Raw genomic sequence first — 14966 nt, 5'->3', positions numbered from 1 at the left:
AAACCCTTGTCACCTCCCTCAGGGTTTGATGTACACACCAGGGGGTGGAGCCAGGTGGTTGGCCCCGCCCACCGAGGAGTACACAGGCCCTGAGGCAGGAAAAACAGTAGTTGAGTCTGAATAGTGAAGTGGAGTGGAGCTCAAGTGCAGACCTGTGTCCAGGTCTGCCATAGTCTAACACCAGGTATCTGGGTTGCAGCCAGTCACCTCTGGCAAGGAGGCAGACGGTGGTGGCTGCCTGCAGGAGCTGGAATTACAGCAGGTGGAACCGTAAGGGACCAGGACCGGGTAGTGGCCCTGCGGTACCGAACCGGGGAACCGATTGGAAACTGGAGCACCAGGAGGGGTACCCAGACTCAGTACGAGGCCCAGAAACAACTGGACCGAGTCAAATCAACTGATTGAGGACTGGACTTTAGGTCCTTTCCCACCTAAGACCCAACTGAAGACAACAGCCCAACGATTGAGGTAGAAAGCCACCGCCCAGGCATCGAGACCCCACGGGCCAGCGGCTGCGGGCACACGGGCTCTACTGGCACACATCAGGCTGGGGAGCGGACTACCATTGCTCAGGCATTGAAGTTATCATTTTCTACAAAAGTGAGGTGCAGGAGAAAGGCGGAAACCACCGACTTGAAAAGGGGAAAAGCGCAGCCGGTTGCGGGCACCATCCACCATCTTGTTTGGTTTACCAGAGACTCCAGCGTGTTTGTAATAGTGAGGACAACAGTGCCTTCGGGCTGCGCACCGCGCCGGACCGACACGCCAGCAGCATCATACATTCCCCCGAGTCAGCACCTCCCTCGGGCCCCCGGGACCATCATCCCCCTACCCACGGAGGGGGGCAATACCAAGCTGCGCAACACCGTCCCCGGGAGCCTAGTCAACGGCAGCGGTGGTGTCCATCCATTCACCACAACCCGTGGGTGGCGTCACAAACTTAACCCCCAAACAACCACGGCCCCGGCCGTGGACCTCTCAACCGAACACCACCCCTCACGTAGCGCCAGCAACTCCCTTTCAGAGCGATGCGACTCCCGGGTCCGTGAGGAGCTTGAGCCACCCACCGACGAGCACAGATCCAAGCGGCTCGGCAGCCAGTCAAGCCCCGGGCGGTACAGTTCCAGGCAGGTGTTGCATGTGTATGGTCTCCATCTGCAGATATCACATTGGAAAGCACGCTGTGGATGGCATACTACCGAATAAGACTGATGTGACTTGATCAATATTGAAAATGGCACAGAATGTCAATAAACGGTATATTAGTAACTTGAAAATATTCACATATAACACACATTTTTTTCACTTTAACCATAAAGTTATTATCTCCTTTAATTGTGGGGCAAACACAGTGGAACCTGTCCATTAAGTTCTTGATATTGCACAGATCTCGTATTTTTTGGGGTGTGAGATAATGCCAACGGCAGCAGAGAGATCCAGCTGTGCCCCTGGAGGAGCCGTGAATGTGAAGTTCTGGAGTAGCTTTGTGAAGACAAGGAAAAGCTGAACTTTTGCCAAGCTCTCACCGGCACAACTTCTCTTCCCTGCAAAAAGGAGCAGACAGAAAACATCATAGTGCTAGTTTATCATGGAGTCTGATAGCAGAAAGCCCCTGGGTTGGTTGAGGTATTCCTCATCTTTATTTTGATATTACTTACCAGCAGAAAATGGTAGAAAGGCCTCGTTTTTGACAAAGTTTCCATCAGAGTCAAGAAAATGTTGCGGGTAAAACTCGTCAGGTTTCTTGAAGTACTTGTCATCTCGCAGGAGAGACGTCATTGATGGCATTATGTGAGTTCCCTGCAAAAATGTATGAATGATTCTTTTACTGAAATTCACCCCCAAAAATCTCAATATAGTGAAACTTTAAGATAGGGTCCCCATCCAAAATATGTAGGTTCTTATAGCACCAGAGTTTGGGTCCCTAAAAATCCTATTATATTCATCAGCCTCCATCATGAACACATTGGTGGGCAACTGAGGAGGATGGTGTACTTATTCTCAATCATCCACTAATTTCGAAATGACGGAAAACAATATAATCTTTTTGTAGCCTCTCAGGATCATACAGTATACTTAGTAGGTCCAAGGGGGCTTGGAAAAAGAATAATAATCTAGTCCATGGCCTGTGTAGTTATTCTTAGGTGAAAAGAAGGGCACCATATTGGGAACCAATTTGCTCATTGTTAGCTAATAATTAGTGACCTTTCCTTTTGTAAACCAAATTCTGCTGCTTTTTCTAATTTTTTTTCTTCACTGATAGATTGCCAGTGGCTGAGAGATTACAGGTGAAGTTGGGCTCCCTATTTGCCCTCAATATTAGTGCGAATTTTACAGCACTGATCGCAGCGCCACCTCTTTAGTGAAATTCGCTCTAACCAAAGTCTTCAAGATATCACTGTTCTATAAGAAAGCCATCTTTCTTTTTAGTGACAAAAATACACTTGTGCTTGAAAATCTGTGAACCCTTAAGAATTTTCAATATTGCTGCAAAAATTTAACCTAAAACTACATCAGATACTCAAAGGTTGTAAAAGTAGATATAAAAGTACATAATCAAACAAATTACTCAACATATTAGACCCTATCATTTTTTTTAGGAAATATATCCAATATCACATATCTGTGAGTGGCAAAAATATGTGAACCTGTAAGATTAGCAGATAATAAGGTGCAATTAGAGCTTGGAATTTTCAATCGTGGGATGGGAGGACAATCAAGTATGAGTTGCTGACCTCTTTTATTTAACTATCAATGATCTATAAAAGTCTGATCGTCAAACACCTTTGTGGAAGTGTATTATGGCACTAACAAAGAAAACTTGTCCTGTTGACAATTTAGCTTAACAGGCTGTAAAGGGTTATAAACCATCTCTAATGAGTTTGGGCTCCACCAATCCATAATCCGACAGAGTGTATTTAGAGAGGAGCAAACCCATGGATATTCGGGTTCACCGAAAGAGCACCGAGCAAGAAAAAAAAAATAAATTGGATTCGGCAACAGAACTTGACCCTGAACAACAAACCCCATACAAATTAATAGGGAGCCCAAGTTCAGGGCTGTAAAATGGTTGTAATAAGGGATAGGGGGCTGCAAAAGGAACCTATATGGGGATAAGAGCATGCCAATTACCCTGCAAGCAAATGTGGATAGGGAAATGACTTCAAGGGCTTCTGTCACCATACCAATTATGGTTACATAGCAAGTGAATTAAGAAAATATAAATTGTAACAGTGACCCCACATAGATGGATTTCGGAGATTTTCCAGACCAACAAAATAAAAAAGGGCCCTTTCAGAGCCTGTATTCCCATTTCACCCACACAGTCAAGATTGCCAGACTTCTCCCACAGAGCAACAAGTTTGACAAATTTACCCTATGCAGTCTGTATTCCCGGTTCACCTACATAGTTAAGATAGGCAAAGTTGCCCCAGTAAGCAACAATTTTAAAAAGGCCCCTATGGAGTCCATCCACAGCTACAGCTTGGTGGGGAATTTGAACCCCAAACAGCTGAGTCTCAGAACAACCTGCTGTTTCCCCGGCTGTGCGGAGCTGAGTTTGGTCATGCAGTTATGCTGACCGGATGAGGAGGAGGTGGACCAAGTGGAGTAGTGTATGAGAAAACATGGACATAAAGATGTGCACCAATCCTCAGTGGTGTTAGGACATGCGCTAAAACCATTTACACCTAAGGCACAGCCCACATTACATTACACCCTGCAGATCCTGTTTTCACATTTCACCATCACACCCCAGTTTGGAAGGGTACCCTCACAGAACAACATTTTTTTAAAAAGGCCTAGAGAGTGCCTGTTTTCCAAGCTCAGAGTACAGAGCCTAATGTTCACCTCCTGTTGCATACAGTATAGCTCTTGCAATTAAAAAGCTCCTAGTTGGATTTGAGATTGAGCTGGCAGTCTGCCAGCTAGACTTGCTGCTGCCAGTCCCAGCCATTTAGACTTCAAGCGGCTCACAATGCTGCTCAGTGTCTATCCCGGAAATCCGAAGTATTTAGTTTGAAAAAAAATATTGTTCAAAGCAGGCAGCTCTGTCTGAATATGACAGCTTTGAATAATGGAATAAGTCTCTATTTCCACTTTTGGGTTAGTGCTACTGTGGCCACTAATAGATTACACTGCCTGTATGCTGCAGTTTTGGACCGCTACGCAAAGCTGCGTGATGCAATGCAGTATGAATTTTTAGAGATATTCACGCAGCAAGGCATGCTGTAAACACACTGATTTGATTTTTTATATAAAGTGTCTCACCATGCTGCTCAGTGTCTATCCCATGAATCCAAAGCATTTATTTTGAAAAAATTATTGTTCAAAGCAGGTAGACATAAAACATTGGCATAATTTATCCACAGCTCAACAAGTTTATCAAATAATGTCCCCTACATAGCCTGTATTCCCAGTTCACCCACACAGCCAAGATTAACAAAATTCCCCCACAGATCACCAAATTGTATAAATGTCCCTAAAAGAGCCTGTTTACCTGGTTGGCATCCAGTTAAAACAGACATGGGCCACGGAACCCCATCCAACAGAATGCTTGATAATAGTGATGAGCGAGCATGCTTGTAACTACTCGGTACTCGCACGAGTATCGCTGTACTCGGGCTGCTCGGCGGGGACCGAGTAATCTCGCGATACTCGTGCTGTACTCGTGGTCTTCATTTCTGCATGTTGGCGCTCTTTTGAGAGCCAGCCCTCATGCAGGGATTGGCTGGCAGACCACTGCAATGCCACAGCCCTGTTAGTTGTGGAATTGCAGTGATTGGCCGGCCTGCACAGCGTGACCGAGCCTTTATACCGGCCAGCGCGCTGTGCTCTGCTCACAGCTATCCAGACAGTCAGTGCAGGGAGAGTGTCGCTGATTCAGGGAAAGCTTTGCGGCCCTTTATAGCTTTTTCAGTTGCAGGGCTGCAAACAGTGTGACCAAAAGTCCTTCTCAGGACTATTCTAGTTGTATACAGGCAGGCAGGGTATAGCCAGGTCGGAGTACAGTAGCAGAGTCCTTCTCAGGACTATTGTTGCTATATACAGGCAGGGTATAGCCAGGTCTGAATACAGGCTAGTGACCAGAAGAGTCCTTGTCAGGACTATTGTACCAGTATACAGGCAGGCAGGCAGGCAGGGTAGTGGTGACCGTATACCAGCCTTCATCATATCTGGGGCTGGTGTACACAGTGTAAAACAGTCCAGATAGTGTCTGACTTGTCTGTAATTGTCGCTCCCCAAAAAAACCTGTTAGGTTCTTATTGCGTCCGTGCTTGGTTTTTAAAACCGCACGTGTGTGCCTGTTGGTGGCAGCGTACAGGTGCACTTGTGTGCAATTTCCACAAACTTTGATATAACGCACAAGTAGTGAATATACACGTCAGCAGTGCACAGCATTGCAAAATGCGCAAGGGCATTGGCAAGGAACAAGGAAGTGGACGTGATGGTGGTGCAGGCAGAGGCCGAGGTCGTGGGCAAGCTCTAATTTCGCCACAACAAAGGGCCACATCTAGTCGCTCGCACGTCCTGTCCCAAATTCTTGGGGACCGCAGCAGTACACCGCTCTTGAACCAAGACCAGTGTCAACAGGTTGTTAGTTGGATAGCAGATAATGCTTCCAGTCAGATTGGCACCACCACAAACACTCTGTCTTCCACACGGTCAAGTGTCAGTAGCCGTGATACTGCACCGCACATTTCTGAACCTGATCCTCCTTCCTACCACCAGGCTGAGTACACGTCCTCCTCGGACATTAATGATCCCACACTTGGACACTCGGAAGAGCTGTTCTCGTTTCCATTCACACATTCTGGCCTCTCGCCAGCTCATATTGAAGTGGGTCATGAGGAGATCGTCTGTACAGATGGCCAAATATTTGAGCAGCCACGTTCTCACGAAGTTGGCAACGTGTCTCAACAAGTGGTGGACGATGATGAGACACAATTGTCAGGAAGTCAGGAGGAGGAGCAGGGTGCGGAAGAGGAAGACGACGTGGTGGATGATCCAGTAACTGACCCAACCTGGCAGGAGGATATGCAGAGCGAGGACAGCAGTGCACAGGGGGAGGGAGGCGTAGCATCACAACAGGCAGTAAGAAGCAGGGTGGTGGCCCCAGGCAGAAGTCAGGCAACCGTTCCCCGGAACAACACGACGACACAAGGTGCCTGTACAAATGTTAGGTCTTCCCGAGTCTGGCAGTTTTTTAAGTTGGATCCAGATGATTCAAAAAAGGCCATTTGCAACACCTGCCGTGCCAGCATCAGCAGGGGTACCAAAACTAGCAGCCTGACCACCACCAGCATGATCAGGCACATGTCAGCCAAGCACCCGACTTTGTGGGAAGTACAACAGAGTCGAGGAGCAGTGCTTGCTGATGTCACTGCTACGTCTTCGCTGGTTGTGCATGCGAGCCAATCCCCTGTCCATGCTGCCTGCGAACAAGCCTCCTCCACTCCTGCACCTGCAGTTGCCTACGCAGAAAGAACACCATCATCAAGCACGTCCTTGTCCCAGCGCAGCGTTCAGTTATCCATTCAGCAAACCTTTAAACGCAGGCACAAATACACTGCCAACACCCCACATGCCACAGTTCTAAATGCTAACATTTCGCGACTGCTTGCGCTGGAAATGTAGCCTTTTAGGCTGGTGGAGACAGAAGCATTCCGTGACCTGATGGCGGCAGCTGTCCCACGTTACTCGGTCCCCAGCCGCCACTATTTCTCCCGGTGTGCCGTCCCCGCGTTGCATAACCACGTGTCACAAAACATCACACGTGCCCTGAACAACGCTGTTTCACCCAAGGTCCACCTAACCACAGACACGTGGACAAGTGCTTGTGGGCAAGGCCGCTACATCTCGTTGACGGCACACTGGGTTAATATTGTGGAAGCTGGGACCCAGTCTGAGCGAGGGACGGAACACGTCCTTCCCACACCAAGGTTTGCAGGCCCTACCTCAGTCAGTGTTTCACCCACACTCTACAGCTCCGGAATGTCATGCTCTTCAGCCTCCTCCTCCTCCTGCGCATCCTCATCCACTGTACCCTCCACACCAGTCACAAGCTGGAAGCACTGCAGCACTGCCTCGGCGAAGCGGCAACAGGCTGTGCTGAAGCTAATCTGCATAGGTGACAAACCCCACAATGCAGAAGAGCTGTGGACAGCTCTGAAACAGCAGGCAGATCACTGGCTCACACCTCTGAACCTAAAGCCAGGAAAGGTCGTGTGTGACAATGGCCGGAACCTGGTGGCGGCTTTGAGGCGAGGCCAGCTGACACATGTTCCATGCGTGGCCCATGTGCTCAACCTCGTGGTTCAGCGGTTTCTAAAGTCATACCCAGAGCTGTCTGATCTGCTGGTAAAAGTTCGCCGCCTGTCTGCACATTTTCGAAAGTCACCTACTGCTTCAGCCGGCCTTGCCGGCTTTCAGCGCAGTTTGCATCTTCCGGCTCACAGACTGGTGTGTGATGTCCCCACGCGTTGGAATTCAACTCTGCACATGTTGGTCAGGATATGTGAGCAGAAGAGGGCAGTTGTTGAGTACCTGCATCACCTAAGCCGTCGGGAAATGGGTCAAACTCCACACATAACACCTGAGGAGTGGAGATGGATGTCAGACCTATGTACCATCCTCCAAAACTTTGAGGACTCCACCAAGATGGTGAGTGGTGATGACGCCATTATTAGCGTCACCATACCGCTACTCTGCCTTCTAAAACGGTCTCTGCTGAAAAACAAACATGATGCATTGCAGGCGGAGCGCGATGAGTTGCAGCAAGAAACAGTAGTGGGTGTGGGTGATAACACACAGCCCAGCCTCGTCTCATCACAACGTGCAGTGGAGGACTATGACGAGGAGGAGGATGAAGACATGGAGCAACTCTCCGGCCAAATTGAGGATATGACATGCACACCAGTCATATCCTCGGTTCAGCGTGGCTGGCCAGAGGACAGGGTAGATGAGGAGGAGGAGGAGGAGGAGGAGGACAGCATGTTCAGTCATCTTGTTGGTCAGGCTACTGAAGTCCTGGCTGTTAAGAGTCTGGCGCACATGGCTGACTTTATGGTAAGCTGCCTGTCTCGTGACCCCCGCGTTAAGAACATCTTGGCCGACAATCATTACTGGTTGGTAACACTGTTAGACCCACGCTACAAGGAGAACTTTTTGTCTCTTATTCCCGTGGAGGAGAGGTCAACCAAAATGCAGCAGTTCCGGAAGGCCATAGTCACGGAAGTAGGCAAAGCATTCCCCTCACAAAACGCTAGCGGCATAGGTCAGGAATCAGTGGACAACCGAGGCGTACAGCCGAGAGAGGCACAAGTCCAATCCGCCAGAGGTAGGGGAACAGTCTTTAAGATGTGGGACAGTTTTCTCAGCCCCTCACGTACCACAGCCCCTGAGGTGCGGGGTAGTGCCACAAGAAATCCTAAGTTTGCCCAGATGCTGAAGGAGTACCTTGCAGATCGAACAACTGTACTCCGACATTCCTCTGTGCCTTACAATTATTGGGTATCCAAGCTGGACACGTGGCATGAATTGGCTCTCTACGCCTTGGAAGTCCTGGCCTGCCCTGCTGCTAGCGTTTTGTCAGAGCGTGTTTTTAGTGCCGCAGGTGGAATCATTACAGATAAACGCACCCGCCTGTCAACTGAAAATGCTGACAGGCTGACTCTGATCAAGATGAACAAGGGTTGGATTGGGCCAGACTTCACCACACCACCAGCAAATGAGAGCGGAATTTAAAGTTTGCCATGTACCTCCACTCACCCATGGGTACACACTTCTGGACTTTGGATAATCGCTGGACTGCTCCTCCTTCTCCTCATGCGCCACCATGATGATGACCGTTACAAATTGCAATACTTAGGCCTTTGTTTCAGGTATACCCCCAGTGGTAAATTTTTTCGCCCATTCTTTGCAGAATGGACATTACAACGACAGGAGACCCACTCCTTTGCAATGGGAACAATGTTTTGAGGCCCTCATGCACGTCTCTACCCAGGGACAACGTGGAGCCTCCCAATTTTTGGCTGCCCTGCCTAAGGGCTATACTATAATACACCCACTTCCTGACAATGGACACTTAATGTTTTGAGGCCCTCATGCACGTCTCTACCCAGGGACAACGTGGAGCCTCCCAATTTTTGGCTGCCCTGCCTAAGGGCTATACTACAATAGACCCACTTCCTTACAATGGGCACTTCAGGTTTAAAGGCCATCATGCACGTCTCTATCCAGGGACAATGTGGAGCCTCCCAATTTTTGGCTGCCCTGCCTAAGGGCTATACTATAATACACCCACTTCCTGACAATGGACACTTAATGTTTTGAGGCCCTCATGCACGTCTCTACCCAGGGACAACGTGGAGCCTCCCAATTTTTGGCTACCCTGCCTAAGGGCTATACTACAATAGACCCACTTCCTTACAATGGGCACTTCAGGTTTACAGGCCATCATGCACGTCTCTATCCAGGGACAATGTGGTGCCTCCCAATTTTTGGCTGCCCTGCCTAAGGGCTATACTATAATACGCCCACTTCCTGACAATGGACACTTAATGTTTTGAGGCCCTCATGCACGTCTCTACCCACGGACAACGTGGAGCCTCCCAATTTTTGGCTGCCCTGCCTAAGGGCTATACTACAATAGACCCACTTCCTTACAATGGGCACTTCAGGTTTACAGGCCATCATGCACGTCTCTATCCAGGGACAACGTGGAGCCTCCCAATTTTTGGCTGCCCTGGCAAAGGGCTATACTAAAATAGACCCACTTCCTTACAATGGGCACTTCAGGTTTACAGGCCATCATGCACGTCTCTATCCAGGGACAATGTGGAGCCTCCCAATTTTTGGCTGCCCTGCCTAAGGGCTATACTACAATAGACCCACTTCCTTACAATGGGCACTTCAGGTTTACAGGCCATCATGCACGTCTCTATCCAGGGACAATGTGGAGCCTCCCAATTTTTGGCTGCCCTGCCTAAGGGCTATACTACAATAGACCCACTTCCTTACAATGGGCACTTCAGGTTTACAGGCCATCATGCACGTCTCTATCCAGGGACAATGTGGAGCCTCCCAATTTTTGGCTGCCCTGCCTAAGGGCTATACTACAATAGACCCACTTCCTTACAATGGGCACTTCAGGTTTTCAGGCCATCATGCACGTCTCTATCCAGGGACAATGTGGAGCCTCCCAATTTTTGGCTGCCCTGCCTAAGGGCTATACTATAATATACCCACTTCCTGACAATGGGCACTTCAGGTTTACAGGCCATCATGCACGTCTCTATCCAGGGACAATGTGGAGCCTCCCAATTTTTGGCTGCCCTGCCTAAGGGCTATACTACAATAGACCCACTTCCTTACAATGGGCACTTCAGGTTTACAGGCCATCATGCACGTCTCTATCCAGGGACAACGTGGAGCCTCCCAATTTTTGGCTGCCCTGGCAAAGGGCTATACTAAAATAGACCCACTTCCTTACAATGGGCACTTCAGGTTTACAGGCCATCATGCACGTCTCTATCCAGGGACAATGTGGAGCCTCCCAATTTTTGGCTGCCCTGCCTAAGGGCTATACTACAATAGACCCACTTCCTTACAATGGGCACTTCAGGTTTACAGGCCATCATGCACGTCTCTATCCAGGGACAATGTGGAGCCTCCCAATTTTTGGCTGCCCTGCCTAAGGGCTATACTATAATACACCCACTTCCTGACAATGGACACTTAATGTTTTGAGGCCCTCATGCACGTCTCTACCCAGGGACAACGTGGAGCCTCCCAATTTTTGGCTGCCCTGCCTAAGGGCTATACTACAATAGACCCACTTCCTTACAATGGGCACTTCAGGTTTACAGGCCCTCATGCACGTCTGTATGCAGGGGCATTGGTGAACCTCACAATTTTGGACTGCCCTGGCAAAGGAAAATACTACAAAGACTCACTTCCTCAAAATGGGCACATTAGACTCAAGAGGCCTTCATGTACGTCTCTTCTCAGGGACATCGGAGTGCCACACAATGTTTTCACGTAAAATCTTTCATGTATTAATCTCAAAAAGTAACATACACCAGCTCTATCTCACTATTGGGTATGTGCCCTTAACATTTCCGCCATGAAAAATCATTTTGGGGTCATTTTGGAAGGTTTTCTGGTGAGTCCGTAAAAATGGCGTAATCGCGGACAAAATTGTTCACAGCTGTGACTTTTCAGTGATAAATGCTTCAAGGGGTCTTCCCCATGCTGTTGCCATGTCATTTGAGCACTCTTCTGAGACTTTTGTGACATTTTTAGGGTTTCTCCATGCTGCCGGGGGGTCATTTCACAAAAATACTCGGGTCTCCCATAGGATAACATTGGGCTCATTGCTCGGCCCGAGTACACGAGTATCTTGGGAGGCTCGGCCCGAGCTTCGAGCACCCGAGCTTTTTAGTACTCGCTCATCACTACTTGATAACCATAAGTGACAGGTTCCTGACTTGTTGAGTTTCCCACTGCTTTGCTCGCTTTCAAGGGGGTGATGTTGATGTATGATGCCAGTGCCGCTCAGGTGCTAACTCTGCGCTTTCAGCAGGACACTGATTCTTAAGCTGCCTGTTTTAACAGTTCCCACGCAGGAGCCTATGTTCTGCTCCAGCTCCATTTTCTGAAGCTCGTAGTTTGATTTGGAATTGAGCCGGAGGTATGCCAGCTAGCTTTGCTACTGCAAGTCCCATTCATTTAGACTTGAAATGGCTTACCCATGCTTCTCAGTGTGTATCCCGGGAATCCATAGTATTTGTTTTGAAAATATTTTGTTCAAAGCAGGCAGCTCTGTCTGAATACAACAGCTTTGAATAATGGAATTTTCCATTTTTGAGTTTGGTGGTACTGTCACCTATGTACTTCCTGTACACTGCTGTTTTTGACCACTACGCAAAGCTGCATGATGCAATGCAGTATAAAGTTTCAGAGATATTCACACAGCAAGGCAACTTTTTTGCTAGATTGAGCTAATAGATTACACTGTCTGTACACTGCTGCCTTGTGCTGCTATTCAAAGCTGCGGGATGCATCGCTGTATTTGATTTACAATTTCTTGCACCTACTGTATCACTGTCCCTTACTTGTGCAACGTCCTATCCCTACAATGTATTTGGTTTTTGCCTAACTGCACCTATCACTATCCCTCACTCTAAGGGCGGCTTTGCACGTTGCGACATCGCACGTGCGATGTCGGTGGGGTCAAATCGAAAGTGACGCACATCCGGCGTCACTTTCGACATCGTACAGTGTAAATGCTAGATGATACGTCGCAACGTGCAAAGCCAGCCTAACAGTGTACTCTCTCTATTCTTGTAAAGGCAAAATGGTGCAGCAGCTCATGATCTGGCCTTTATATAGGCCGAATCACAAAGGTGCACTGCCCAGTCACAGCCATGCCAATACTTAGCATTGCTTTGGAAGTGCCTACAACCTGAAAACTTGCTGATTGGCTGTACATTTCGGGTGACAAACATGGACAGGAACCGGATGTACAATAAAAAGTCTGTGTTCGGGTTTCCATTTACAGTTCTGGTTTGATCATACCTAATTGTGATTAAATAGAGAAAATTCCAAACCATTACTTCCCTCTTTATAAGTGGTCAACTAACAAAGATCACTCCTAGAGTAAGGCATTTAATAGTCTGCAATGTCAAAAAGGAACCCAGGGTAACAAAAGCAGCGGCCGAGCTATGCTTCATCATTACTGTGCGTGGTGACGGGGGAGCCGCCGCAGCCACTGACACCAGGCAGGGGTGCCCAGTGTCGTCGGCGGCACCGGGTCATATAGCGGTCGCGTGGTCTGTGACAGATCAGCGCAGCCCCTCTGTCACAGACAGGAGCTGGTTGCTGATCTGCCAGGCGGCCACTGGGCCCCTAACCTCCCGGGCCCGGTCGCAATGGCGACCGCTGCGACCGCAGTAGTTACGCCCCTGCTGAGAGATCAGTGCTGGGCAGAATACTGACAGCCAATAAGTGTGCAGAGAGTGGGCAGGGGGCGGGGCTGGACAGTGAGGCCAGGCGGTGCCAGGTCTGTCTGTGAGGTTTGGCAACCAAGAATTAAAGGAAGAAGTCAAGTTTGTTTGTGCTGAAGGTAATCAAAGAGCTGCAGAGAATAAAGGGATAATTCAAGAAGAACAAAAGTCAGAAAACAAAAAATAACAATGTAGGGGTGATTTATATGACAATACAGCACAGATTAGCTTAAAATTTTCTGGGGAGTTTATATCGGACAAGTCCTTTAATTAATATGGCAGAATTGCAAAGAGACAGTGGTGGTACTATTGTGGCGCCCCTGACCTGGTCAGGCACCACTGAGTACTGCACCCATGCTGGGGGCAGTGCAACACAGGTAATCCAGAAGGCTGACCGGGGTGTGGTTACGGTTACACAGGCGCATAGTAACCAAGACTCCCACATTGACCTTTGGAGGGCCCATAGTTCACAAGAGGCAAGTAGCCGGAGTGACCTGGTCCAGGCTACAAGCAGACAGGCCGAAAAAGGGGAGAACAGGCAGAAGCAACTTCCCTTGATGACCCCGTAGGACTGCAAGTCTGGGTCACCCCAAAAACACAATGGGTAGGAAGGCGAGTCAGTAGCCAGCCTCACAAGTCAGCCTGAAGGAATTCCTGGATCCACCTGGTTATCACGGCTTCGCCCGGGTTACTCACCCCCTGCCATCTGACGTGAGTAAAAACCCTGAAAGACATTCTGGTTGTGCGTGTGAGTCATTCTGCGACCTGTGGTTCCACACACCCAAACTGGACCCTGGGGCTAGTCTCCCTCTCGGGAGGCCACTTCATTTAGTTGCACCCAACATCAGCCCCAGGCGTCCCCTAATATGCAGTGGCGGTCACCCTGACCGCAATACCGAGAGTGGCGTCACGAATGCTAAAGAAGTCAACGTACCTGTGACCAGAAGGACCCAGGACGCGACGTCCCTGAAGAACCTGAGATGACCTGAAGGTAACGGGGCACTGGGCGGCACAATTCTGGCGTCACGAACAGGATAAGCACTAGACCTGTTAAGACAGGTGACCATGTGCTTTGGAGGTCCCGCATTAAAAATTTGAAGCGCCGCCATGTTGCCACCACAGAAAGCGCGCCAAAGAACAACAGCAGTCCGCGCTAGAAGAAGTAACCGCCCACGAAGAGGTGTGGCTACCCAGAGAACCCCTGCAGTGCTCTGACCTCACGAGCGATGGGGGCGGATCTGTCCAGAGACGGCGGGAAGAAGTCACGAGTCTGCTGCAGGAAGTGGAGCTAAAAGGTTGTGCAGAGAGAGAAGAGAAGATGGCGTCTGAATGCAGAGATCTAGAGCCAGGCTCCGCTGCCTGGTGGGACTGGGAGCTTGCCCAGTTCTGCAACCGGCTGGAGGCCAGGATCGTGCAGCAGATCAGGGAAGGATGCACCGAGCTCTGGGAGATGGCTACAGAGGTTCGGGCCTACGAGAGGTGGACCGCGCGACAAGTGCCACACCGGGTGTCGACCACCCAGACACCGATGATGCTACCAATGAGTCCTGTGTTGCCCTTGTGAGAGCACTGACACCGGCGGCGCTGCCGCACCCTGAGACCACTTTGATGCCCGCAGCGCGCCACACTGCTACACCCGTGAAGATCCCTGCTGCGATCCCGGAGGCGACGCCCGCTACGACCCATGCTGAGTAGCCCGCGGTCCCTGCAAAGACGCCTGGTGCAATGATGCCCAGCCCAGCCCGCCAAGACCAAGCCGCAGCAGCAACACCCAGTCTGGCCTGCCAAGACCAGGCCGCAGCCACACCAGGCTCGGCCCGCCAAGACCAGGCCGCAAGGCCATCTACTCCTACCCGCACGGCAGAAGAGACCACCGCACCCCAGCCACAGCCCAGGGAATCTCGGGGAATCCTCCCCGCCGGGAGAAGACCTCGAGTTCCTAAAATTCAAGGCGGATCT

General features: G+C 49.7%; 1 protein-coding gene across 2 annotated transcripts in view; it reads right to left on the bottom strand.

Annotated features, from left to right (window-relative positions):
• Positions 1-704: 704 nt before the first annotated feature.
• The window catches only part of LOC142296997 (cytochrome P450 2C5-like), a 150592-nt gene continuing 136330 nt past the window's right edge, over positions 705-14966 (bottom strand). For both annotated transcript variants that reach the window (XM_075341199.1, XM_075341198.1), the window contains 2 exons: positions 1659-1800; positions 705-1544 (listed from right to left, as the gene is read on the bottom strand). In XM_075341199.1, coding sequence (XP_075197314.1) covers positions 1366-1544; positions 1659-1800 — 321 coding nt within the window. In that variant the 3' untranslated portion in view covers positions 705-1365. The remainder of the gene's footprint in view (positions 1545-1658; positions 1801-14966) is intronic.

This window comes from Anomaloglossus baeobatrachus, chromosome 3 (assembly GCF_048569485.1).
Source record: "Anomaloglossus baeobatrachus isolate aAnoBae1 chromosome 3, aAnoBae1.hap1, whole genome shotgun sequence".
NCBI lineage: Eukaryota > Metazoa > Chordata > Amphibia > Anura > Aromobatidae > Anomaloglossus > Anomaloglossus baeobatrachus.
Note: the sequence above shows the minus strand (reverse complement) of the source record. Positions and strands in the feature narration are given on the sequence as shown.